General features: G+C 36.8%; 1 protein-coding gene across 1 annotated transcript in view; it reads right to left on the bottom strand.

Annotated features, from left to right (window-relative positions):
• Nucleotides 1–2,191: 2,191 nt before the first annotated feature.
• rai14 (retinoic acid induced 14) overlaps nucleotides 2,192–27,501 on the bottom strand; it is a 49,804-nt gene continuing 24,494 nt past the window's right edge. The window contains exons 6-18 of the mRNA XM_059526222.1: nucleotides 25,691–25,748; nucleotides 25,091–25,161; nucleotides 9,820–9,926; nucleotides 9,181–9,368; nucleotides 8,414–8,439; nucleotides 7,956–8,036; nucleotides 7,695–7,784; nucleotides 7,111–7,233; nucleotides 6,655–6,756; nucleotides 4,880–6,421; nucleotides 4,638–4,787; nucleotides 4,096–4,161; nucleotides 2,192–3,929 (exon numbers count right to left, since the gene is read on the bottom strand). Coding sequence (XP_059382205.1) covers nucleotides 3,852–3,929; nucleotides 4,096–4,161; nucleotides 4,638–4,787; nucleotides 4,880–6,421; nucleotides 6,655–6,756; nucleotides 7,111–7,233; nucleotides 7,695–7,784; nucleotides 7,956–8,036; nucleotides 8,414–8,439; nucleotides 9,181–9,368; nucleotides 9,820–9,926; nucleotides 25,091–25,161; nucleotides 25,691–25,748 — 2,682 coding nt within the window. The 3' untranslated portion in view covers nucleotides 2,192–3,851. The remainder of the gene's footprint in view (nucleotides 3,930–4,095; nucleotides 4,162–4,637; nucleotides 4,788–4,879; nucleotides 6,422–6,654; nucleotides 6,757–7,110; nucleotides 7,234–7,694; nucleotides 7,785–7,955; nucleotides 8,037–8,413; nucleotides 8,440–9,180; nucleotides 9,369–9,819; nucleotides 9,927–25,090; nucleotides 25,162–25,690; nucleotides 25,749–27,501) is intronic.

The raw sequence follows: 27,501 nt of genomic DNA, 5'->3' as shown, positions 1-27,501 counted from the left end.
ACTTAACAGGCTCAAAAGTCCCAAAGCTGCATTAACAGTAGTGTTCTTCTATTTACAGTCTGCTCAATAAAGAGAATGATGGGCAGATCTGGGAATGATGTCATTAATACTATTATCTGTTATGATATGCAATTACTACATCTGGATCCAATTAGGCATATATGATTTTGATGGCGATGAAGGTTTAGGGAACACATGCAGATGCAAATACAGAGTTATGTAATTCAAGTTATTACATGCCATATTCGTCATTATCATCATATAGTTCACAAATGGCTAAGAGTCCAAATTTAGCTGAATTCACATCTACTGCAATTGCAATTATTACATACTGTATATAGGCCTATTGCATGGTCACTTCTGGTATTTATGCTTTAGAAGGCATATTTAAACAAACATATCAAACTTTTTATTCCTTGTAACGTAGTATGTCTAATACAGCAGGAAAATCTCAGGACAAAATGGAATGATTCAACTAGATATAATTTTACTTTAAATTTGAATTATATTTGAAGAGTTCAGATTGAAAAGCTTCTAAGTGCCATCTGAAATTTTCTTCTAAAATGGGCATTTTCTCAGGCTCCTATGTTAATGCTCAGTTATTTTGCTTTAATAGCAATAAATAGAACCTATTCACGACCATTAACGTGAGATTACTGAACCCACACACAGGAGCCTGATAAAAATGCTAATTTTAGAAGAAAAATTATAACAGCACTTAGAGGCTTGGCATCCACTCTCTTAATTTTATTAACTGAATAGAATTTGTTGTATAGTTTACTTTTGACTTACATCTCGCTAAGAATTTTTCTAAGGAATATTGGTCAACAGCACCATCTAGCTGAGACAACATTTACTTTGGTGTAGGACACTAAGGGTCAAAAGCAGAAGTGGGATGCAGAGGGATCATTCAAGATCATTTCTTGAGACAGGCAAATAATAACAGCTGAAAGTCTTAATCTGCGTCAAACTAAACAGTTTTTCGCCCACAGAGTTCTAAACCTATAAAACCGTTACTGCTATTTCTGCCATGGCAGATACTTCATTGTGTAGTGCTCTAATGTGTCGTCTATTTGGTTAAATTAGAAGATGGTATTCTCTGTGAACAAGGTTTGAAAGTAACATTTTAAAGGGGTCACCCTACAGGTTAAAGTGGTGATATTACCCAGAAATCAGTATGCATGACATCTTAGAACAATCTGCTGCTGTGTGCTCAAGAGTGAGATGGATTATTGTCTTTGGATCGGACTTCAGGCACTGATAGTTGTTCTGCTTGCCAAAATGACATCTAGAAACATTGACAGCAGCCTTCTTCATCAAAACAGCAATTTTATGAAATTACTTAAAGGACATGGAACTCGCATGCTGGCTTTTGTTGTTTTTGTGTTTGTTTTCTCTGAGAGAACTATAAAATGGAGTCATAAAAATATGACATTCTTTAATTTGCTCACCATTACTTTTACAGCTTCAGGAAATGTTTTCAAATAGTTTTATAAAGTATGACGTGTAACTTCAAACGATCGATAATGATAAGAATCTTACGGCGCTATTAAAAACAACGCCATTCCATTACATTATTGCATTGGTGACACTTTACAGTAATGCCTCAATTGTAAACATTAGTTACACATTAGCTTACATTACCTTGCAATATCTTTTTTACAGCATTTATTAATCTTTGTTAATATTAATTGATACAAATACAATAGTTATCAGCACATAAGAAATAATGTATTGTTCACGGAGTTCATGTAAATAATTTAGTTAACTAATGAAATTGTATTTTAAAGCGTTACCACAGAACTGTTGGTCTTAAGGTTCAAGGGCTAGTTTAAATTCACAGCAAGTTCATTGATGATGCACAAGGGGCTTGAGCGTCAAAGTACAGTGATCCGGCAGATTATATATAAAAAAAAAATTATAATAAAAATTCAATGCAGAATCACCATTTGCCATGAAACTGAAGCCAAGGCTGAGCTCTTCCTGCCTCTGGAAAGCTGTATTCACATTTGTGGAATACAAATTATGAATCAGTAGCTGGAAAGCATTTTGTTGCACAAAATGTTCTTGCATAAGCCTAGAACAACCTGTAATATTTCTACATCATTTAAACTAAGCTACAGTGACATAACTCACTCCTAATCCCAATGTAATTTAGATTTTTTTTTGTGCTTCATTGAAGACAAATAAATACCAATTCATAAGTTTATTAACTATGCAAAAAAATACAACAGCCAACAACAAGTTGCCTGACTCAATAACATACAAATGCATTATGAAAACAACTCAATTGACTGAAATATGACACAAGAGCAAAATAACAATATCATGGGCATTCAACGGGGCAGTTATTTTTGCATTTTAAATTTTCACTTCAGAAACAGAAGTTTTTCAGATATTTTTTGTACATTTTCTGATGGAATTCAGGCTATATGATCTATGACAAATGTTTTTTGTATTTTTTGAACTTGTTTAGTAATGCAATGGCACTCAGCAAGCAGCTGTAATGGATAAGAAACAAAAAGCAAACATGTAATGGACACTCAATACTTAATACAAAACTGCTATATTTTCTATGAAAGCAATTATTCCTTATAAACAAGTTTATATCGTAGGTGTCCCTCAAATTACATTCAAAAGCTACAAAACCGTACTAAACTAGCTGATAAGCTAGGCATTATTGCATGAATAAAATGATGACATCTACACCACACTCTACATGTTTTCAGCATGTTTTCAAGTGCTACTATATATTTCTTAACACTTACAACTGTTTAGGTGTCAAAAATCCTTTGTATGGCTTAAATTTGAGCAACTCCTAAAGTGGGGAAATGTGTTTATATTCCTACACTGATCAATTACAAATTCCATTTCATCCTTTCCAATCCTTATTTGTTGTAAAAACCACAACTACACTGGAGTTCTAGGGATAACTCAATGTGTCACTGTAGGAGTCTTTAGTACTCTACTAATTACTGTAATTGTTTAACATGCAGTGACTTCATTACTATTACAGACAACATGTTAAGGATGCACAACACTAAAACTAAAATGTTTTAGTGCAGAAAACTGGTTGGACCAAGCATAATGCAAAAGAAATGTAGTGCAGTTTCATGTTATTGCCTCCAAAATATTACCACAGGCTTTAAAAATGAGCAGAGGCACATGGACACAACCCAGCCAGTGTCCTAGAAATGGCAGGTTAATTCTGGCATCAAAGAAAGACCGACTACGGACTAAGAAAAGTGCATTTGCACATGGACATTTTGTCAAAGCACCTACCCTGAAAAAGTGGAGAATTCAATACAACTGAAATAAGTCGCAATGTCCTAGAACAAACATTGAGCCACTTGACTTTTCACAGCATGCTGATTCTACAGGTGGCTGCACTACAACTGACAAAGATAGAAAAGACAGTTGAAAAGGTGCATTGCAATGGACTGTTATGCAGGCAAACACACTTTGTGCTTTGTATTTGCATTCTACCCCAATGCAAACAGACAAACTAATTTGCCTCACAACAGGATCAAATACTGATTTTTTTAATGTAGAAAAATAAAACAATTTACAAAACAAATTTCAGAAAACCACTGACTATAGATTATGTTTCATTGTCTGGCACTGTGTTAGCAGAGAGATTGTGCACACATCAATTGTTTTCCCCTTTTCGTAAATTACTCAAGTTCGCTATGCATTTCCAAAATATCAGGGATAAGCCAATGGTGATTTCAATTGCAGTGCTTGACTACATGTGTCTCTCTGATTGAAGGTTTCTGGACTTTAGGTCTTAGATGAATATCCTTTGATCACTGTTTTTTGGCAGTTCATGAACAACTACAACACTGGCTCGATCACTTGGCCTCGGATGGCATTTTGCACATTACAAGTATCTGCTTCAAAGCCTTTTGCACATCTTCATCCATCTGGCCCTAAAAAGAAAGGTTAGAGAGTTTAAAGGGGCTATTCTGAACTAAGAGAGAAAATACATATAATTTAATAAGTTAACAGTATATGGACTGAATCAAACTGAATGAAATGAATAAGTTGTTGATATTTGCACACTAGAATATTGACCGATTATAAATAAATACAAACCTGGACAGCATAAAGAAGGTGCATCCGGTAGACTGAGACAACTTCATGGTGACGTTTCTTTGACTCCTATTGTGAAAAGAAAGCAACTGCTTTGAATATTTTTGGAAAGCAATTTTGAACATATGTATAGAGCATGTCATGCTCATGCAATACCACTTTTCATTTTCTTTGTTGATTACACAATACTGTTCAAATATCTGGGCCAGTAATGTTCTTTTGAAAGAAATTAATACTTTTAATCAGCAAGGATGCATTAAAATGATCAAAAGTAACAGTGAAGACATTTATGTTTTTGTTAACTTATAGAAGATGTTTACTTTCTCTATTTATAGAAATAGAAACACAACTGTTATCAACATGGATAATAACAAGAAATATTCCAATTGCATGATATTACTGTTTTTAATGTGTTTTTTTAATAGATGAGGCCTTGGTGAGCATAAGAGTCTTCTTAAAATTCATTACAAAATTGTACCATCCCCAAACTTTTGAACAGTTCACTTGCTATATTTCTTTAAAGCAGAACAAGGATTGTAACATACAGCAAGTTGATACTGCAGTTGTTTGATCTGCTGTTGGAGTGAGTCCACCTGCTGGCTTTGCTGTCTCTTAGGGGTGCTAGTGTAAGACAGCTGTGAAAGGCTGTTCAGAGCATCCTTTAACTTCAAAACTTCCTTTGAGAGCTCATCGATCTGTAAATAATTAACAAACATGACACATCAGTTGTTAACATGACACATCCGCATCAATTAGACAGAAATGAGAGTGGAAGAATCAAAATCACCTTTTTATTCTTCTCTCGCTCAGATATCACATGGTTTTCCACCTGCTTCTTCAGCTGGACAACAACCTCCTGAGCCTCCCTGTACTTGGTACCCAATGCACTGCACTCCTGCTCCCTGCTCACTGCCAACTCCTGTGCCGTTTCTCTCTCATTTCTGCCGTCCTTCACCTCCTGCCAAGCAGCGGTCACCTCCAGAGCCATCTCATCCTGTTTCCTGAGAGCATCCTTCAGTAGGTGGTTCAGATGACTTATCTCACCCCCCAGCTTCTCCCTCATCTGCTCATATTCCATTCGGGATAATGAATCATTTGGAGTTACATCTTTTTTAACTGTCAGTCTGTTCTGCAAAGTGTCCATCTGCAAGGTCTTCTGGTCGAGCTGCTCTTTAAGAACTTCAACTTCCGACTCAAGGTTCTTGATGGCGTTCCCCAAGGAGGCCACAACCTGGGTGTGGTCTGCAATAGCTACAGATGATTGAGCCTGGATTTCGGCGTCTTGTTTAACCTGTGCTATTTCTTTAAGTGCCGCTTGATGCTTTACCTCAGTGTCCTTCAATACCTTCTGCATGTCCTTCATCTTGAATGCCAGTTCTTGAATTTTCTGCTCATGCTCCTCTTTGGTGACACAGGCCACATCTGCTTTGTCCTTAGGCTCTGAAGCTTTGGTTTGCAGCTGGTTGCGGGCGATGCTAAGCTCGCTTTTGGCTTCACTGTACGATTTTGAGAGCTCTAAAAGCCGCAGCTGCAGCCCATCGATAATCTCACCGAGCTCTGTCTTCATCTCTTCAAAGTCTTTGGCAGCAGCCTCCACCGGCACAGTGCCTCGAAGGGCCTCCTGGAGCATCCTGATCTCCTCTTGAGACTCTTTGTACTTCTCGATCAACAGTGCTTTCTCCTGGTTGATGTTCTCCACCAAAGTGCTGTAGGTGTTCTTCAGTTCTTGACGCTCTTCCTCAGATAGACGGTCACTTTTGAGCTGAGCCTGAAGATCCCTTATCAAACAAGCATCTTGCTTTCGCTCCTCGTGCGATACGGACAACTTTCCCTTCAGTTCTTTGACCTCCTGCTCCAGGCAGCTCTTCAAATACTGAAACTTCTGCACCACATTGTCCTCTTGTGTACTCACAGAATCTCCCCTCATCTGTAACTCTTGCAAAGCTTCCTGGCATTTTTGGGTCTCTTCACCCATGCTTTTAGATGCAACTTCAGTTTTTTCAAAGTCAGTGTTTAGTCTGGCCTGAAGAGTGCGGTTCTCCATTCTGGACTCTAGAAGTTTGGCCTGCAGATTCTCCAGCGCGCCCCGTAGCAGTCCGATTTCTTTATCCGCAATCAGTCTTGTGTCCTCCTCAATCTCATGTTTGTTTGACGAACCACTGAGATCCAAAACAGACAACTCTGAAAGATCCTCTTCATCACCAGTATGGATATGCACTTCGCTGGAGAGCTCGAAGTCAGCACGGGTGGAGTGGTACGAGGCATTAGACTCAATGCTGTTTGGACGGGAACTTCCCTGGCCTTCCTCTCCTTGTGGAGCTGGACGTTTCTGCTCAGTTAGAAAAGATAATGACTTGTACTTAATTATTTCCAAATGCTCTTTGCTTAATAGTACTGTGTGCAATTTCCACCAACCAAACAAATTTGTAAAAATTTCCAAACAGGTTTCCCAGTGTTTACACAGGCCATCTTAACTCAAAGAAGTCATCCTACAACGATTTTATTTAACTGAAAAAATTACATGTCATCTGTAAAGCAATCACAATTTTTACGGTGAGTTACCTTTATTATTTGGGCAAGTTGCTGGTTTTCCAGAGAGAGAGAGGCTATCTTTGCTTGCAGGGCTGCAATCAACGTTGAATCTGCGTTCCCAGAGTGTTCAATCTGTTTCAAAACAGGAGGATGACAAGAGATTATTTTAAAACATATACTTTTTTAGTGGGCCTTGGACACCAAAAATTCTGTAAGGTCACATTTAGAAAAAAGACCCAAAGGTTTGAGTCACCAGTTAAAATTCAAACATGATGCGTAAACTGAAACAAAACTCATTCACAAGTTTGAGTCCAAAACCAGTGGTGTGGAAGAGAGGTCTGCTTTTGTGTCCCCTAAAGCAAGGTTCTTCACCTGGCCAGGGCCAGTAAAAATGCAGCTGTTAAAATGGGTTCCAGAGAGCAAAAGTGGCTGAAGATCAAAGCAGCCGCCACATGAAGGAATATTAAAGGGCTATGCGGTACTCGCCTTGGGCTCAGTCTGCTCCACAATCTGCTTCAGATCTTCAATGGTCTCGAGTAGCATGCATTTTTCCTCATGCAATTTTTCGATCTCTTCCTTCAGTACAGCACTTTTCAGCTCCTCCTCCCCCTCAACAAACAGGGAGTGAAGAATACCCAGTTAATCATGTCATTGAATAATGAACAAAAAATAACAGCAACATGAATATGGATTAGCTAACACAACCTAATATGCTGCCTACCTAGACTACATTTCAAATGGTAAGTACTGTATGAATGTTTGTCAGACAGCAATATATATAAAATGTATATATATACACATAGGTACACACACACACACACACACATCACATAATTATTTATTAATCAATGATTAATAATACTTTTAGCTTTTTAAAATGTTTTTAGCTGTTAAAAATATGTAAAATATAATGTAAAAATATATTTTTTATTATTTACATTATCACAATCAATATTATAATTAATGATAATAAATATACTTATTTCACTCAATATTATATACTTAATTTATACTTACGTTTTCAGCACATCTTACTTGTACAAATACACCTTAACACTTCACTATTTTACCTTGTAATTGAATCTTTTGGATGAATCACTTTTGCTGGACAAAGGAGTTTCAGATGGAGTAAAATATTGAGGAGAGATGATACCAGGCGACTGAAAAATAAGACAAAGGAAAGCTTGAAAGAAAGGCAAAGCTTAAGGGCATAATGGACACAGAAAAATTGTTAATTATCAGCTGTGCATTCAGAAGTCATCAAATAAATAATTGCATCCAAGTCTTTTAGAAAGTGCAGAGATCACAGATTCAGCACTATGTGCCTTTACCTGGATTGGGCTAATGGGAGGAGGAGGTGCTTTTCTCTTTTTGGGGGTGGAGCTTCTGTCCTCATTTAACTTTTGACCATGCTGAGATTGTGTGCGGAATAAGAAGAGTGGCAAAAAGAGATAGGAAGACGAAGTAAAGTGTTTAAGTGGTTAGTGAAATAAACACTGTATACTTAGTTTGGAAGAAGAAAACAATTATCACTACAGCGTGAGGCAAATGCCAGAGCATATTTCTGACTGTGCATTGCGGGAATGTTTGTCAAATGTGAGAAAGGAACATTCAATCAAAATCCTCTCTTGAGGTTGACACTAGTGTTACTAGTGAACTAAGCATTCAGTTAAACTGTGAATTTTAAGCATCTACGAAGAACCTTTGCAGGTTCTGTCAATCAGACAATTAGGAAAACCATAAAGTCTGAGGGGATAAAAATAAATGAAGTTAAAATTAACTTGCTTACCTGAGGGGTTCTCTCTGAACTCTTATCTGCTCATACAAAGATACAGGAGGGGAAAACATGGAGTGGGGAAAATTAAAATGGCATGTCATTGCTGCTGCTAACATTAGTCATGCTGTCCTAATCTTTCCTTGTTTCATTATTTCACAAACACATCTGAGAAATTCTGCAAATATATTTATTAACTCTCCCTTTCACTCCCTGGATATGTGTGGAAGAAAGAGGTATTTAAAAAAAACGCCACTAGATGGCAATGTTGAGCTAAAAATCTCTGAAGGCCAAAGAAAGGAAAACATTCAAGATGACAATCCACAAAAAATATTATATAAACTGGTTTCTTTTATTTAATACCACTGGGAGGAAAACAATGATGTTGCAAATCCCAAGGTTTCCTCAGTGTATCCCAGTGAATATTTTACATTGAACAACAACTGGCTTGTGGTTACAGCCAAATCTCAGTTGTGCTGATGTCATATTCAGTACAACAGCACTAGCTCTTGTAAAATTGGTTAAACCACAGATCTGACAATAGTACGTGAAGATATGTTACTGTTATTGAGTGCAGTGTCATTTGGTTATTACAGAAGAGCAACACATTTTATATAATGTCCATGGCATGCTACATATAACAACTTGCTAACAATAGTAACAGCAATAGCAATAACTATGTGTAATTGCATAATGACCAATAGTATTTTAATCATAATTTAGAATGTGAGCTTTACAACCAAATTGTGTTAATTGGCATGACATTGGCATTCATAGATTACCTGACTCAGACTGCTGTCTGTGAAAGGCCGTGTTGAGAGCGTTTCGGACCTCGCTGCCGCCTGATAGTTTGGTGTGATGGAGCCTGTCGTGGCCCAACGAGTCAATCATTTGCAGGTCAGCTCCCCTCTGCACCAGCAGCTCGACAGCGGCCGGACAGCTGCTCTCACTGGCCAACATCACTGCAGTTCTGCACCGATAACAGCATGTCACTTCCACTTTCATTCAGAAGGTTGGCGAATAAATAAACAATAAATAAATAAGCACCAATTTAGAATGATTTCTGATGGATCATGTGACTGTAAAGACTGGAGTAATGACGTCTGTAAATCCAGCTTTGCAATCACAAAAATAAATTACATTTTATAAAATATTAGAATAGAAACTGTTTTTAAATCATAATAATATTCTAAAATATGGTAAGCTTAAGAGACTTCATTCAAAAGTTTTGAATGGTAGTATACTGTATGTACTTCCTTAAGATGGATTACGCAATTATACCACAGTTTAGTTATACTGTTGGCATCCCAATTTAGTTTATTCAGCTCACTTGGCACTTTATGATAGCAGGAGGTAATGTTTAAACAGAGAACTTTTCTCATCTGCAGTCTCGGTATTATGACTAATGTCCAGAACCATACCTGCCATTTTTGTCTCTAGCGTTGATGTCAGCGCCCCAGTCCAATAAACTCTGGCAGACCTCTGCATGTGCATGTCTAGTTGACAAAAGCAGGGGCGTGAAGCCATCCTAAATGAAAAAGAGCTTTAAGTCAACATAATTCTTCTTCATCTTCTGCATGATAAGAGTCTGTTACATTAATAGACAGTACATTAGACAGAACTGGCATTAAACAGCAAGACATTTATAACCAAAAATTATAGTGGTTAGAGAGTAGGACTCCTAACCCTAAGGTTGTGGGTTCGAGTCTCGGGCCAACAATACCACGACTTGGGTGCCCTTGAGCAAGGCACCGAACCCCCAACTGCTCCCCGGGTGCCGCAGCATAAATGGCAGCGCACTGCTCCGGTGTGTGTGTTCACGGTGTGTGTGTGCACTTTGGATGGGTGAAATGCAGAGCACGAATTCTGAGTATGGGTCACCATACTTGGCTGTATGTCACTTTCACTCACTTTTCACTTCACATTAAATTCTACAAGATATAGAGTAATAGATTAATGCACAAAGGTGATAATTTCTACTTTTCATTTCCGAAATTTCCTTGGGCAAACAATACTCTGACAGTGAAAGGAAGAGCTCAATGCTCACTGCCGGCAACCCCAAAGGTCACAGGGGTTCTGCCAATAATTCCACAGTAAGAAAAACTGACACCTCATCACAAGCATATTTAGGGTGATGGCTAAATATGATCTGCACCATGATTCTGTACAGCTTTGCACAAATGCATAGGTTTTCTCAGTTAAAACCTCAACAACAACAACAAGACAACAGACTGTGCATGCTAAACATAGTGAGCTATAAGGAATTGTTTTAAATTCTGCTGATATTATGCTATATTTGAAGAATTTATAAAGAAAAATGAGTGTAACTTTTTTTTCTTCAGGAAGCAAGAGGTGCATATCCAGACTTTCTATGTAAGCTCACAACATGGTGTGGTTTTTCCCTGGAACGTGTGAGGAAACTTGACACTATTTTGGTGCTCATTTATGGTACAGACAAAAACCTTATTTCATAAGCTATTTAAGCTTGTGCGTGTTTAAGGTATACAACAAAGATTTAATGTCCTATTTAGATGCTTTTCATTTTGTATCTTAACTAGCAAATGCTTAGTCATTGCAGTCCAGGGGATGTTTTGAGCTCATATGGCATTAAGAATAAAATGAAATGATTTAGTAAAATCCTATATTCTGGCTGGTTTCTATCCTGGCATGTATTGAAGAGTCAGAATGAGATTAAATTTAACAAGCTAACATTTAAGACATCTGGAAGGTCAGCGCTCAACCCAACAGGTCAGGGAATGATATAATTGCAATTCAAATTAAGAGGAACATTTGTGTGCCCAATATTTGGGTGATAAAACATACAATAATTACCTATTAGCTATAATTAGCAATTACCAATAATAACTGGTAATTATTCATTAATTATTATTAATATAATGATTATTACCAATAATTAGCTATTACGAATAACATCAAGGTGTTTTAAGTCACATTTTTTTGTACATTCTAAGAGCGATCTTCAAGTCCATTGACATTTTATAGGCAAACTAACATGAAAACATAATTGTTCAACATTTTTTTTCACAAGCCCAAGCCATTTCTCTCTTCACAGCAAACCTCATCAATCCCAATTACTGATTAACTGATAAACACAGCACAAGTCTGCTGTTGAGAAAGTTTGCTTACAACATTTACCTCAAGGGCATTCACAACCAAGCCAATTTTATAATGGCTTAGTCACTGTTATAAAAACATTAGGATAATTGTATCAGAAATGATTGGTTGGTTTACATAATGAAGAAATACATACATCAGTCTTAACTTAAAACAGGTTTTCAGAGAACAATGTATCCAACAAAGCATTTTATAAGGTGTTGCCATGCTATTGCGCAAAAAAAAGTAAACACCCTAAATACTAAGTATACGTTCTTACAGGCATGATTTTTTAAACTGTTTTTCTTTACACCCTCAGAAAAATATTTATACCTTATTTGCAGAGCTGGATAGTAACTGATTACATGTAATCTCGATTACATAATCAGATTCCAAAAATTAATTTCTTGTAATTAGATTAAATTACATTTTTGAAAATACTTGGAATCAGATAACGGTTACTTTATTATTGATTGCATATTATTGACACGATAACAAATTATTCATTTTATTTATTATTTTCTTTTACATCTTGTAAAATGTATTTATTTATTTTTGTAATAGCATACCATTAATACACATTCAGAAGGTCTTCCACTTTTGTGTGCGTACACACAAAGACCAGTCACTAGTCGGGTGGTGATCATTACACAGAAAATTGAGAGGCCACACAGCATTTGACCACTGGAATTACAAAAAAAAAAAAGAAAGAAAATTCCGTTTTGTTTTTTTTCTCAACATTGTATCAACTACTGATGAACACATTCATTTTTATTTGATTTATCACCGAGTACATTATTTAACCATGCATGTCTTTGGAAGGCTTTTGTCTTTCAAACACATTAAAATGCAAATATTCATTTTATTTCTTACAAATATAATGAAGGGATTCTTAAACTTTTTTTCAGCCAGACCTCTTTCACATAAAACATTTATTTGAAGTACCCCTGATATTTTAAGGTAATAAGTATCACATTTGCATGTTCACATTTCTCTGACGTTGGTTAGTGGTCACATGACATGCAGGTAAACAAACAGAATATTTCATTTTTTTAGTAAGTGTTTTATTTTGATTGATGTTTTAAATGATTTAATTTTACATTATGATTTAATTAATTACTTGCTTTTTATTAAACTCACAAACCCCCTGCAGTTCCTTCAAAAGAAAAAAAAAATGTTTAATGCACTTAATATGGTCAGTAACAAAGAATGGAATATTTTCTCTCTCTCTCTCTTTTTTTTATATAAATTTGGAAAGATTATCTTATTTAAATCAATGCGATAAACAGGTTAGGTGAAAAGTAATCCAAAAGTAATCGTCTGATTATATTACCTAAAATGTGTAATGTAATGGATTATTTTACTAACGAATTTGTGCCAAGTAATTTGGAAACAGTAACAGACTACAATTTCTAAGTAATCTACCCAGCTCTGTTTCTGACTCTGCTCCTAAATGTTGAAAAAGAACACTGTTATAAGCTTACTCTAAGGTACTAATATTCACTTTTTAGGATTAAATAAGATACAAATGTGTCCCTCCAAGTGACTGCCCCATACATTTTATCTAAAGGTAAAATTTTGGCACATTTTGTCTTACAGTGTATTTAAAAAATTAAAATTGTTATTTATTCACCCTCATTCAACCAGACAATATGATTTTTTTTTTTATGGTGCTTTTCCGCGTCATTTGCTTTTCATTGAAACTGCATGAAAAAGAGCCTTCAAAATGACACAATTTGTGTTCAATGGAAAAAAGTCACAGTGTGAGTTTGCAATGACATTAACAATAGAAAGATTATGACAGAATTTGTTATATTTTGTTGAATTATCCCTATTAAATATCCACATTTTTGCATTGTAAATTAGTAATCTATGCACACACTGCATGTCTTATACTCCTGAGGGTATAAGCATCCAATATGCTGCAAGGGAAAATAAGAGGAAAAGTAGCAGGTTTGAGATTTCTAAATTAGACCCAGTGGCTTTTGCTAAGCTTTTGGTGGTTTAAAGTTTTCTATCCATTTTCCAGCTTAAAATGAAAACTCCAAGAAGACTTATAATCAGAAAAGGAACACATCAGTTAATTCGCCTACTGCTAACAGCCTAGTTTTTGAAAATAAGGCCCAGTGTTTTCTAAGTGCCCATCAAAGGAATATCATTTGTGCTCGAGCCTAGAATGCTACTGCAACATTAGTTTGGCTACATTTAATAATTTAGCAGTGAAAGCAGGTATTTCCGCATGTTTAAAGCAATGGGCTGAGTGGGCGAGAATCATCAAAATTGTGTCAGGCTTGCCTCAGAGGATGACGATGGTGGATAATCAGTGACCGAAAGCAGCATCTAATGTTCTGCTCTAACTCCCTCTCCCTCTCTCTCTCTCCCTCTCTCATTTTTGTCTGCTGAAGCTCTTCAGTCATGGTTGTCTAAATTAGAGAGCCACAGCTTGAGGGTTTCGTTGCCTCCCACACCTACCCTCTGTCTCTAAGTAATTTACAGCTTGAGAAGAAAAAAATGCTTTAATACATTGAAGCTGCTGACATTATGACAATTGAGATGTGTGAATTAGACAATAGGTGATAATGTGCAATAAAAACAGACAAGCACGGGGTTCAAGGAATATTTCACCCTAAAATGTATAAATTAATATTTTGCTCACCCTCAAGCCATCTAAGATGTAAATCTTATCTATTGTTGCTCTTTTGTTGTTTTGATTGCTTCTATTGTCCTCATTCTAAATCGCTCTGGATAAAAGCATCTGCTAAATTATTAAATGATAATGTAACAGAAATGGAACAGATTTTGAGAAATTTAGCAAGATATCACTTGTTCATCAATGTGTTCTCTGCAGTGAATGCAGTAAACTTTTCACTTCACAAGATGTTAACTAATGATATTAAGCCTTGTGGATTATTGTGATGTTTTTATCAGCTGTCTGAACTCTCCAGGGTTCGTACAGAAACTGCAAAATGAAATTTTGAATGAAAGAGATCTCACTTATCAAAAATATTGTTATTATCTTTCAAATTCTAATAAACCAATAAAACTAAATGGTACAAATAAAGAGCAGCACAAAAGCATGCAATGACTGTGGCAACTTAACATTTAAAAACGTCATTGTTCCTGTGGCTCATTGCGTTAGCAGTGTAAAAGGTTGTGGATTCGATGCCCAGGGAACACGTTAGGTAAAAAATGTTAGCCTGAATGCACTGTAAGCATCTGATAAATGCATAAATGTAAATGTATGGTAAAAAGAATGTTATGGCAAAATACTGTTTTCTTTTTTGAAACTGATTTTTTTTTTCATGAATACATGATAGACCTGAATAAAGAAAGCTCTATAATACACTTGGAAAATTATGACATAGTTCTGCAAGATTTTTAAGATAAAATTTAAGACTTTTTAAAGACCTTTTTTAAGACCTGAAAATTAATACCATATGAGCGGGGTAGGGCAATGTCTATAGTACCATATAAAGTACCATAAAATACCAAAATAATACTGTAAAAAGCATAATTTACAGTTCAGATACAAGTTTCCCACAAAAGCAAAGTTTTATAAAATGATTTTATAATCATATAATGATTTTGAGGACGTCACTTCCTGTTTGAGGACGTCACTTCCTGTTTGTTGTTGGCGGCTGTACTGCGTTTGAGCTCCGTCACTATATTCTTTTCATTGACTATTTTTAACTCAAAAATCAATTTTATACATCATCGTTTCCGTTTATATAACGTGTGAATATATCCTCTATTGTATTCTACAACAAAAACAATCAGAGCGCCTCGCTATCACTAGTTTTATTTTGATCTCCCCGGGTCCGCTATTAGCTTTTAGCCCGTTAGCATCAGCGGCGTGGTTGCAGCTAACTGCGCTAACATTGCTAATACTCTATTCACACACATTACCACTGCTGTACTCACTGCTACTTGCTTTAATGGCGGATGAATGTCTCCACTCTGTGCAGCTCGAGCTCGAGGCCGTGGGAAAGCAGATTCGCGACCTGGAGGTGAGGCAGGCCCAGCTGAGAGAGCGGAAAACCGTGCTGGAATCATCCCGGGCTGACGCTCACAAGTCCGGGGTAAGTATACAGCGATCTGCTAACAGTCCCACCACGTCTACTCCGTGTGTTTCTCTGCACAGGCCCGGTGCACCCAGGACGCGATCTTCCCAGATGTCCTTCACTGCGACGCCGGGACACCACGGACCCTGGGTGCATCCACAGCGGAGGACGCGAGCCGGGTCCCGGGCGACAACTTCTCCCCCTCCTGCCTTCGACATCTCCATCCGGAACCGCTTCGCTCCCCTCCGCGAGACAGGACGCGACGCTGTGATCATCGGAGACTCCATCGTCCGACACGTAAGTGCTACGTTAGCCGAAGGTAAAGTGCACACTCATTGTTTGCCTGGTGCTCGTGTTCTCGATGTTTCTGCACAGATACCCGCGATCCTGAAGGTCGACGAGAGCCCCAGAGCGGTCGTGCTTCACGCCGGGGTTAACGACACCACGCTGCGGCAGACGGAGACGCTGAAGAGGGACTTCAGCAGCCTGATCGAGACGGTTCGCAGCACGACGCCCGCGGCGACGATCGTCGTGTCAGGACCACTGCCGACGTATCGACGAGGACACGAAAGGTTCAGTAGACTTTTTGCTTTAAATGAATGGCTGTTGTCATGGTGTAAAGAACAGAAACTGCTATTTGTTAATAACTGGAATCTTTTCTGGGAGCGTCCTAGGCTGTTTCGCGCTGATGGATTACACCCCAGCAGAATCGGAGCGGAGCTGCTCTCTGACAACATCTCCAGGACACTTCGCTCCATGTGACTAGTAAGACAATTCTCTAATAACTATTATGATGAGTTTTGTTCCACCCGCTTAAATGATAAAAGTACTTGTGCTGTAAAAACTATTAAGACTGTGTCTGTTCCCCGAATAGTGAGGTCAAAATATAATGTAGGATCTAGAAAAAATCTTATCGTAATTAAACCAGAAAAATGTAAAGTAAATGAACAAAAACAATTTTTAAAGTTTGGGCTCATAAATATTAGATCACTCACACCCAAAGCAGTTATTGTAAATTAAATGATCACAGAAAATAGTTTTGATGTACTCTGCTTGACTGAAACCTGGCTAAAACCAAATGATTATTTTGGTCTAAATGAGTCTACTCCACCAAACTACTGTTATAAGCATGAGCCCCGTCAGACTGGTCGTGGATGAGGTGTTGCAACAATATATAGTGATATTCTCAATGTTACCCAGAAAACAGGATACAGGTTTAACTCTTTTGAAATACTTCTGCTAAATGTTACACTGTCAGACATGCAAAAGAAATCTAATGTATCTCTTGCTCTGGCTACTGTGTATAGACCACCAGGGCCGTATACAGAATTCCTAAAAGAATTTGCAGATTTCCTCTCAGACCTTCTAGTTACAGTTGATAAGGCGCTAATCATGGGAGATTTTAATATTCACGTTGATAATGCAAATGATACATTAGGACTTGCGTTTACTGACCTAATAAACTCCTTTGGAGTCAAGCAAAATGTCACCGGGCCCACTCATCGTTTTAATCATACACTAGATCTAATTATATCGCATGGAATCGATCTTACTGCTATAGATATTGTACCCCAATGTGATGATATTACAGACCATTTCCTTGTATCGTGCATGCTGCGTATAACTGATATTAACTATATGTCTCAGCGTTACCGTCTGGGCAGAACTATTGTTCCAGCCACCAAAGACAGATTCGCAAATAACCTGCCTGATCTATCTCAACTGCTATTTGTACCCAAAAATACACATGAATTAGACGAAATTACTGACAACATGGGCACTATTTTCTCTAATACATTAGAAGCTGTTGCCCCCATCAAATTGAAAAAGGTTAGAGAAAAACGTACTGTGCCATGGTATAACAGTAATACTCACTCTCTCAAGAAAGTAACTCGTAGTCTTGAACGCAAATGGAGAAAAACTAACTTGGAAGTTTTTAAAATTGCATGGAAAAACAGTATGTCCAGGTATAGACAGGCTCTAAAAACTGCTAGGGCAGAGCATATCCACAAACTCATTGAAAATAACCAAAACAATCCAAGGTTTTTATTTAGCACAGTGGCTAAATTAACAAATTACCAGACGCCACCTGATTCAAATATTCCACCAACGTTAAATAGTAATGACTTTATGAATTTCTTCACTGATAAAATAGATAACATTAGAAATACAATAGCGAATGTAGATTCTACAGCGTCTAACACTTCAGTTTCATCCATCGCACCCAAAGATAAACTGCAGTGCTTTACAAATATAGGACAGGCAGAGCTAAATAAACTTATCACTGTATCTAAGCCAACAACATGTTTATTAGATCCTGTACCCACTAAATTACTAAAAGAGCTGTTACCTGTAGCCGAAGAACCGCTTCTCAATATCATTAACTCGTCGTTATCTTTAGGTCAAGTCCCAAAACCATTCAAGCTGGCGGTTATCAAGCCTCTTATTAAGAAACCAAAACTAGATCCTAGTGTACTGGCAAATTATAGGCCTATTTCAAATCTTCCATTTATGTCTAAAATTTTAGAAAAAGTTGTGTCTGCTCAATTGAGCACCTTCCTGCATAAAAATGATCTGTATGAAGAATTTCAGTCAGGTTTTAGGCCCCACCATAGCACAGAAACTGCACTTGTTAAAATTACAAATGACCTGCTTCTTGCGTCAGATCAAGGCTGCATCTCATTTCTAGTCTTACTTGATCTTAGTGCTGCGTTCGACACCATAGATCATGACATACTCATAGATCGATTACAAAACTATACAGGTATTCAAGGGCAGGCTCTAAGATGGTTTAGATCCTACCTGTCCGATCGCTACCATTTTGTTTACTTAAATGGGGTGTCATCTCATTTATCATCAGTAATATATGGAGTGCCACAAGGATCCGTCCTAGGTCCCCTTCTATTTTCAATATACATGTTGCCCCTTGGTAATATTATTAGAAAATACGGAATTAGCTTCCACTGTTATGCTGATGATACTCAGCTATATATTTCAACGAGACCAGATGAAACTTCCCAATTATCTAAGCTAACAGAGTGTGTTAAAAATGTAAAAGATTGGATGACAAATAATTTTCTCCAATTAAATTCGGATAAGACAGAGATATTAATTATTGGACCAAAAAACACCACACAGAATCTTGTAGATTACAATCTGCAACTAGACGGATGTACTGTTACTTCCTCTACAGTCAGAAATCTTGGTGTTATATTGGACAGCAATTTGTCTTTTGAAAATCATATTTCCAATGTTACAAAAACCGCATTCTTCCATCTTAGAAACATTGCCAAGCTACGAAACATGTTATCTGTTTCTGATGCAGAAAAGCTAGTTCATGCTTTCATGACCTCTAGACTGGACTATTGTAATGGACTTCTAGGTGGTTGTCCTGCTTCGTCAATAAACAAGCTACTGGTAGTCCAAAATGCAGCAGCTAGAGTCCTTACCAGGTCAAGAAAATATGATCATATTACCCCAATTTTACAGTCTCTGCACTGGCTACCTATTAAGTTCCGTATCAGTTACAAATTATCATTACTTACCTATAAGGCCCTAAATGGTTTAGCTCCTGCATACCTAACTAGCCTTCTACCACGCTACAACCCATCACGCACCCTAAGGTCACAAAACGCTGGACTTTTGGTAGTTCCTAGGATAGCAAAGTCCACTAAAGGAGGTAGAGCTTTTTCACATTTGGCTCCCAAACTCTGGAATAGCCTTCCTGATAATGTTCGGGGTTCAGACACACTCTCTCTGTTTAAATCTAGATTAAAAACGCATCTCTTTCGCCAAGCATTCGAATAATGTATCTCTTAAATTGTGAGTGTAGTTGCATCTGCATTTTTATTCTTTAGCTTGGGTTAAACTAATTTTACTTTGTTGGATCAGCAGCTATGCTAATGATGTCTCTATTTTGTTTCTATGTTTTGCCACGGGATTTACATCCCGTGGTAACTAGGATTTACACAAGCTCCAGTCTGGATCCAGAACACCTGAGAAGAGATGATGCTGACCCTCAGAGGACCCCAGATGATGCTAACCTTGAATCAACAAACAGAACTAACAATTATTGCTACATGTGTGACTGCATCCTATAATTACTATTAATTAATAATATTGATAGTTCATCATCTAGCTGACTACGTCTTGTATTATTATTATTATTATTATTATTTTTCTTTTTCTAAAATCCTGTCAAACGTGCACAAACTACTAGCTACTACTAAATATTGTAGAAACATAATTTTCTGTAAAGTTGCTTTGTAACGATTTGTATCGTAAAAAGCGCTATACAAATAAACTTGAATTGAATTGAATTGATTAACTTTACATTTCAGCCTTTAAAGTCAAAAGAATGAAATAATATATTAATATAAATAATTATTATCAATAAATTATTATATCAATTAAATGACATAAGTTAGGGGTGTACGATATTGATAAAAAAAGATATCTCCAAAATATTCTGGGATTGTGTTTATAATGATAATTATTGTGCTGATATCTTAAGGACTACCGTGGACAGCTGACTTCATATTCTGTGTGGTCAGTTCACAGCAGTAATAGAAATTAATAAATTAAAGTTTTTTGGGCATTTTTACCTTTAAGTCATTTTTTTCTAAACGTGTGCACCATCTTTTGAGTCAGATTCTTGCATTTGGGTTGTTACCAAGAAAATTAAATCAGCATCAACAGAATGTATCTTTGCAATGCAGAGGAAACACAGAAGCTAGATTAGAAATGTCATTTACATGCATTTACACTCTGTTTAATGCAGCTCAGAGGGACATGGAATACCTTTATCTATGGTTACAAATGCATGAATAATGTTTTGATATTTTAAACATAAAATACTAAAAACTGATATTTGAAATTATTTTAAAAAATACAAATAAAACACCAGTAATACAAATAGGCCTAAGTGAAAAAAAGGGCTTTAGTATGACTATTTATCTATAAACTATGATGAGACAATAATAATTGGTTCAAATAAAGCATCAAAACCAAGCAATTACATGATTTATTGAACAAACTGTTAAAATAATGTAATATTCCTATACATAATATGAACATAACCAACTTAAGTTTATTATAACAAATACCTGCTTAGGGTGCCAACGGCCTGGCAATTCTTCACTTCATAGCTTGATTCAAGGATGTTTAAATAATGATTAATTATATGATTTCCATTACAAATCTAGTGAGATAACATGCATGATTTTCCTAGATGAATGTTAAGCAACACAAATTCACAGCATATGCAGAGGAAAAGTTTGTGTCTCAAGCCTGTTTTTATACAGCCTATGGTCCTGAGACTGCTGAGATGGAGATACGTTCCACGCTTGTAAATGATAACAGTGCAACACAAAACGCTTCAGACTTTATATGCGTTCCAAAATGAAACCCAAACGAACATTACATGCAATTAAAGACTGAACAATAAAATACAATCATTATCAAAAGTTTTACCACAAACACAACTTTCCTCAAAGAGTAATCTCGTGCGCTGCTAAAAGCCAGGCGAAACGACTCTGTCAGACTCACTGCATCATTAATTTTATGTAAAATATTGTTTTATCAAGAAAAAAATAACACTTATTTCATATATTGCCCTTTAAGTACTCAAGTATTAAGTATTCAAGTATTTTTCAAGTGCCTTCTCAAACAGTAGCAGTTTTCAAGGATTTTCCAGTACTTAAATTTCAAAAAGTCAAATTCAAGTAATTCAAGCACTTTAAGCACCTTATACGAACCCTAACTCTCATTCTGAGGCATCCATTCACAGCAGAAAACCCACTGATGAGCAATGATGTAATGCTAAATTTCTCCAAATCTGATCCAATGAAGTAAACTCATCTAGATCTTTGAAAACCTGACAGAGAGTAAATTTTTTGCAGATTTTCAAAAAAATAAAAAATAAGTGAATAGAGTGAATTATTCTGTAAGTCATAATGTATATATATATTCGATACTTTACTTGCTTTTGATTCATGTAAAAGAGGCTGGGACATTTTTCATGCAAAAGGCAAAACTGCATGTTGTTCTGCTACCTGCAAAAAATTATTAAAAGAAACTTGACTTTAAAAGGAAGTTATGCTTCTGTTTTCTGGATAAAGCAGCTCATTATAAATCATACACAACACAAGTCATCTTTCTCTACTGTACATTTCAGAGAGGATCACTTAATGAACGTTGTTTAGCTGTTGCCTCTTTCAACTAGCAGTCTCCCCAGACAGAACATAGCTATTTGATGCATTATTAGCATGAAATATTTCTCTGGAGTTGCATCAGGGTTTGTTCATCCTTCCCTGCAATCAGTCTATTTTCTGGGATAAAAGAGCTGTGGGTCTTAAGAGATAAGTGTAAGAGGAAATTTGGTCTCCTTTTTATTGCTATAACAGCGGCTGGTTGTGTGGGCGCTATTTGAACCGGCCCTGTGTTCACAACTGTAATTACAGTTATGTACTTTGTGTTCAGCCGATGTTCTCCAAAATGGTGCTACGGCAATGCAGAGACACAGATGAGACAAATTGTTGAGTCATTTTGTTTTCTTCGCATACGAAAAGTATTCTCGTCACTTCATAAAATTCAGATTGAACCACTGATGGCAGATGGACTATTCTGACGATGTCTTTCATACTTGACCATTTGGCATTGTGCAGACCAAAATATCTTGAATTGTGTTCAGAAGACAAAACAAGCTTTTACAGGATTGGAGGAAAATCAGACCGAAACAAAGTTTTTTTTTTTCTTTAGCCTCTATTGGTCCGTGGTGGTGACTCAATCGGTGGTTGTGTTCTGAAACGCCAACTTCTTTGACATGCAATGTTTTTTTCCTCATTCTACAGAGGTCGGACCATAGAACAACATCTCCTGAATACACTGGAGAGTTAGAACTGAGCTGGCACAAATATCCACACCTGTACAATTGTTCGCGGAGAGACTTTTAAGATTCAGAGAAAATATTTGATTCCTAGAAAGAAATTGCAACAAAGCTTGGTGTCGACGACCCGGAGATATGCAAAAAGCAACGTAGAGAAACACCCGAGACAAGTTTTCCAAAGCCATGAAAAGAATGAAAGAAAAGAGTAAACATATAAGGTAGCAATTACCAAATACATGTGTTTCAAATAAATGTTACACCATACTGCTACTGTTGTTGTTATTTTCAATAAGCAAATTTGAAGCGTATAGGCCTACAATAAATGAAATGCCAAACGAATATACAATAATAAACCTTTGTTTTTATCAAAAGTAAATCATGACACCACATAAAATATAAAAAGGTGTAGCAATTTATCCAGTTTAACAAAATAAATGAACACTAATAAAATAAAATAACAGTAGTAGTATGGTAGAGGTAGTATGGGTTCTTTCGTATTGCAAACATGATACTTGACTCTGAAGAAGTATCTACTACTGCTAATCATTATTCTTTTGTCTATAATATTCTGACCATTGGGGCCCATCTCACACCTAGACTGCCGACACTTCTTCATTTCATTGCTGTTTTGTTTATGGGGAAACGTGCGAGCGTCGTGAAACATGTTTACATTAATCTACATGCTGCCTCCAGCAGCGCGGGGATGTTGGAAAGTTTGGAAACACAACCTTTTCAAACTTATTTTTCCCCCCAAACGAAGAATGAAAACGAACTTTGTTTGAAGTATGTCGGGGCCTTTAGTGTAAGCACACAGGCAGATCAAAGCGCTGTATGCAGAGTGAAAACGTGGGTCTACACCAGCGTGAAAAACCAAATCAAGCCTGGTCTCTCAGCCCCACAATTTTATCGTCTCGATCTCTGAGGTGACTGGGAGAACAAAAATGCGAGAACGGGTGAGACGAGACCACCCGGATCAGTGCTAATCCTTGGTGTAAACTCACTGGCAGATCAAAGCACTGTGTGCAAAGTGAAACACGCGGGCTATGTAGCCATGAAAAATCACTCAAATCCAGTTGCTCAGCTCCGTGAATCTGTTGTTTCTTTCTCTGAGCTTTGATGAGAGAGGAGAAATGGGAGAGCGGAGCTGCCTTCATAGAAGGCGGTCAGCGAGCAGAGAGGAGCGAGACTCAGACTCTGAAAGAGAGCATTCAGTCTCAATCTCTCTGGGCATTACCCAGACAGATAAAGCACTCACTGCCCTTCTGCATTGTGCAGGATTCCCTGCAACATTTGCAACAATGTCACTACAAATTTGCTCTTTTATATAACTTACCAGATGGCAGCAGGGGACGAGCTGAGGACTGCGCGGCTGCTGAAAGCGGCCTGGGCTAGAAGCGCAGAGCGAGAACAGCAGAGCGGCACAGATCGCTGAATCAGCTTCTGTCCGCAGCGAGCAGCTTCAAGTCTCATGGGTCAGAGAAGAGAAGATTGTCGTTCCTGAGGGAGAAGCGGGACATTCTGGCGGGCACTGGTGGGCTTCCTTGCCATAGGCTTGTGCAGCTCTGCTGCTGAGCCTTTGGTTAGTTTTTTATTCACTGCACGAACCAATGGCCATGCAGTTTCACTGCATGATTGTAAAGGCTTCAGTCCTCTGAGAAAAAGTTTTTCCCATAGCATCAAGCGACACAGTACGAGTGAAGTATCGAAAGGGAACTCTACCGTTAAAGGATAACTGTGAATAATTGTGGATTTATTTCTCAATTAAAATATACACTGGATGTGCCTGATGGCCACTAAAATACTTTTGCTTCTTATGTTGTTTTGAAGTATTTTAGTTACTTAAAACTATATTATATATAACTACATATATGGGATGATTGTTAAAAGTTAAAATGAGTGGCAGATACTAACACTAACTAACCACATATCTTTATGCAAAATTTGCAACATTAAAAAATAAAGCTGGATGGAAACAAGATTTTTACAGAATGTTTCATATATTTACAAATTCTAAGAGAACAAATAGGAATGTATTTAATGTATAACAGTTTTTTTATGCATATGTATTACATATATCAAAGTATACATTTTAAATAATAAATATTTATAATAACATTTAATATTAATTTATAAAAGTTATTAACGCTCTCATTATACAAATTTTTTATGCAAATTATGCTAGTTTTTTTTGTTGTTGTAGTTGTCCGAGTTATGAAAATAAAATGCCTACTACCTGTAAATAAAGGAAACAATTATTTTTTTTGTACTAGTCAGTTGTCTTGTCATTACCCAGACAGAAGCCATTTAAAAAGCAGCACTGTGAGACTCTCAGAGGAATAAAAGAAAACACATTGTTGAAGAAAAACTAAAAGACAAGAGCAGAGCAGAAAAACGGCCTCGGACAGGCAATCTTCAAGTAACAGGGACCACAAGTGTGTCGTGGGGATTTTAATCAATGTAGCCGGACTGGGATTCAAACCCACAGAGAACAGAGTCTTTGAGGAGTTGTGTTTGACAATGCACCTGTTTGAGGTAGACCACAAGCAGTTCTGAGTTGCAGCAAAACACATGCAGAGAAAGACTGGAAAGACATTTTCTCAGCAGTTCAGAAAGCTTAAGACTCATACATACCGAATCCTTAAGATTGACGTGACACTTGTGCTCGCACAAAAGCTGAACTATCATAGTGTCTCCGCTGGCAGCTACAGAAGAAAGAAAGAGAGGACACATAAGAAGCAGTTCTTTATCCCCACAGAGACACAAACAAGAGTTTAACAGCAGGCTAACAAACTCCTTAGAGAGTAATTACTGCAAACACTTTAAGCTTTCCCACAGAGACCAAAACCAGGCTTATAGTGTGTGACAGCACGTATTCCCTAACAATTATTGGTGACCCCTTTAATAATGTTGTGTCCCATTTCTCAACCAATCACAGCCATTATTCTCATGCAGTGGATGGACATAAATGTGTGTGTGTTTGCCCTCTACACCTAGCAATTTGGAGCAAATGGTCCACAATAACATTGTTTGCTTGGGAGTAGAGTTGTTGCAGCAAAGTCATGGGGTTAATGTTTGGAAGTGCACATTTACACCACGATACCACTCTGAGCAAACAATCAATCCCCAAAGAGGTCTATTAAACCAAATAATAAAAGAAAAACAAGTCATACTGAAGATAAAGCCTGTAGATTGTCCTTGAATGGCTCCTCTCAGTGTTAAAGTAAACCTCACCTGCATGATGGAGAGCTGTCCTCCCTGAGCTGTCTAGAGCATCCACCACACACTTAGTCTATAGAAGGAAGCACATTAAATTATTTCTTCAAATACTTCATCTAAAACCACCATGACATGTTCTACCCGGAAGGAACAGCTAGACACCAATTACAACCTTTCAATCAAAACAGCTACACTTTTCACAGAATATTTTTTTTTTCATGTGAGTTAATGATGTGCATTCTTATTAAACATTTAACAGCATGTCATGCTGGTGTTCATGGATGAACAGGCACAAGGCATTTATTTTGACAGGCATTATCAGAGGAAAGGTGTAATACAGTATATTAAATCTGACTGCAGCAGCTAATCAGACCAAAAATTGAGTCTAATGTGGACGTCCAATTAAATGTGATTACTGACTCAGAAATTAACCCTCTAGTCCATACTTCCACTATTATGTAAATGAGATTCCATTTGTCCTCTTAAATCCATAAAAAAAATCTTTTAACTAGTGAATTGACCCTTTTGTTGTCATTAGAAATGACTAGTCTTTCAATCTACTCTTTGGGAAAATTAGCCTAGAAAGTACTTTCATATTCATGGAAAATTTCAGCAGAATCTTAAGGCATTGAGGACATTAGAGCATTTGTTGTGCTTAGGAATCCAAGTAAGGACTCTTGGTTTATGACTGCTGGATGAAACTGAATTACTACTGTCAGGCCCTTTCATTAGTGCAGCAGTTAATTATTCTGTTTCACAGGATCTCCAGGGGGAAAAGGCTAATGAATTCAATGCCGGCCTGGCTGTGTGAAGGGGAATATATTTCCAAGGCTTTCCTCCATAAAATGACACCATTCATAACTTCTCATTTTTCACTTGATGAACACTTTTAAGGGTGGAAGTTTAATGCTGGTAAAAAGAATAGTTTGGGGTCAGCATTGTTTTGTTTAATTTCTTGAAAAATATCTGTGATGTTCTTCATGGCTGCATTTATTTGATCAAAAGAGTTTTCTATTTTAATATATTTTACGATTTAATTTATTCTTGTGTAAAATTTTATTTATGGGCACTTTATTTTAAGGTCTAATTCTCGCAATTAGCAAACCATTAACTATAACTTTTGACTCAAACTCCTAATTTGCTGCTTATTAATAGAAAGGTAGTTGTTAAGTTTAGTTATTGGGTAAGATTAGGGATGTAGAATATGGTAATGCAGAATATGTGCTTTATAAGTAGTAATAAACAGCCAATATGTTAATAACAAGTACGGTAATAAGCAACTAGTTAATAGTGAGAATTGGTTACTATACTAAAGTGTTAAATTTATCATTTCTAAATGTGAAACCATAGATTTGCTGTTCAAAAAAAAAAACATTACTTGAAATTCTTAATTTATTAAATTAGATAAAAAGCGTCATTTTTTTTGTTTTTTTTTAAACATAACTGGATCACACTTTTCATGCAAAACATTTAACAAAAAAAATTGTATAAGTGTTAAAAATGTAAAAAAAAATTGCATGTTCAAACAGAGACAAAGTATTTTGGATATTTTCTGGATTTTGGTGTCCAATTTTGGGGGGTATGGGGCTATGAGACCTACTGTGTGAATATATTGAATTGAAGTTAAATTGCTAATATCGATGCCTCTTTTAATCCATACTGGCACCCATTAGTGAACAGAGCTGACAGGCCATGGATATTTGGGATCCGTTCAGCTCTGGTAGAATCACATGGAGCGGAGAATGAGTTGCCCATGATGATAAAAGAGAAACACTACATAAGGTAACCGGCGCTCCACCAAACCGTCTTCAAACATGCCAGCCTGC

The sequence above is a fragment of the Carassius carassius genome, chromosome 36, assembly GCF_963082965.1.
Source record: "Carassius carassius chromosome 36, fCarCar2.1, whole genome shotgun sequence".
Classification (NCBI taxonomy): Eukaryota; Metazoa; Chordata; class Actinopteri; order Cypriniformes; family Cyprinidae; genus Carassius; species Carassius carassius.
The sequence above is the reverse complement of the archived record's forward strand: the minus strand, read 5'-3'. Positions and strand labels throughout refer to the sequence as shown.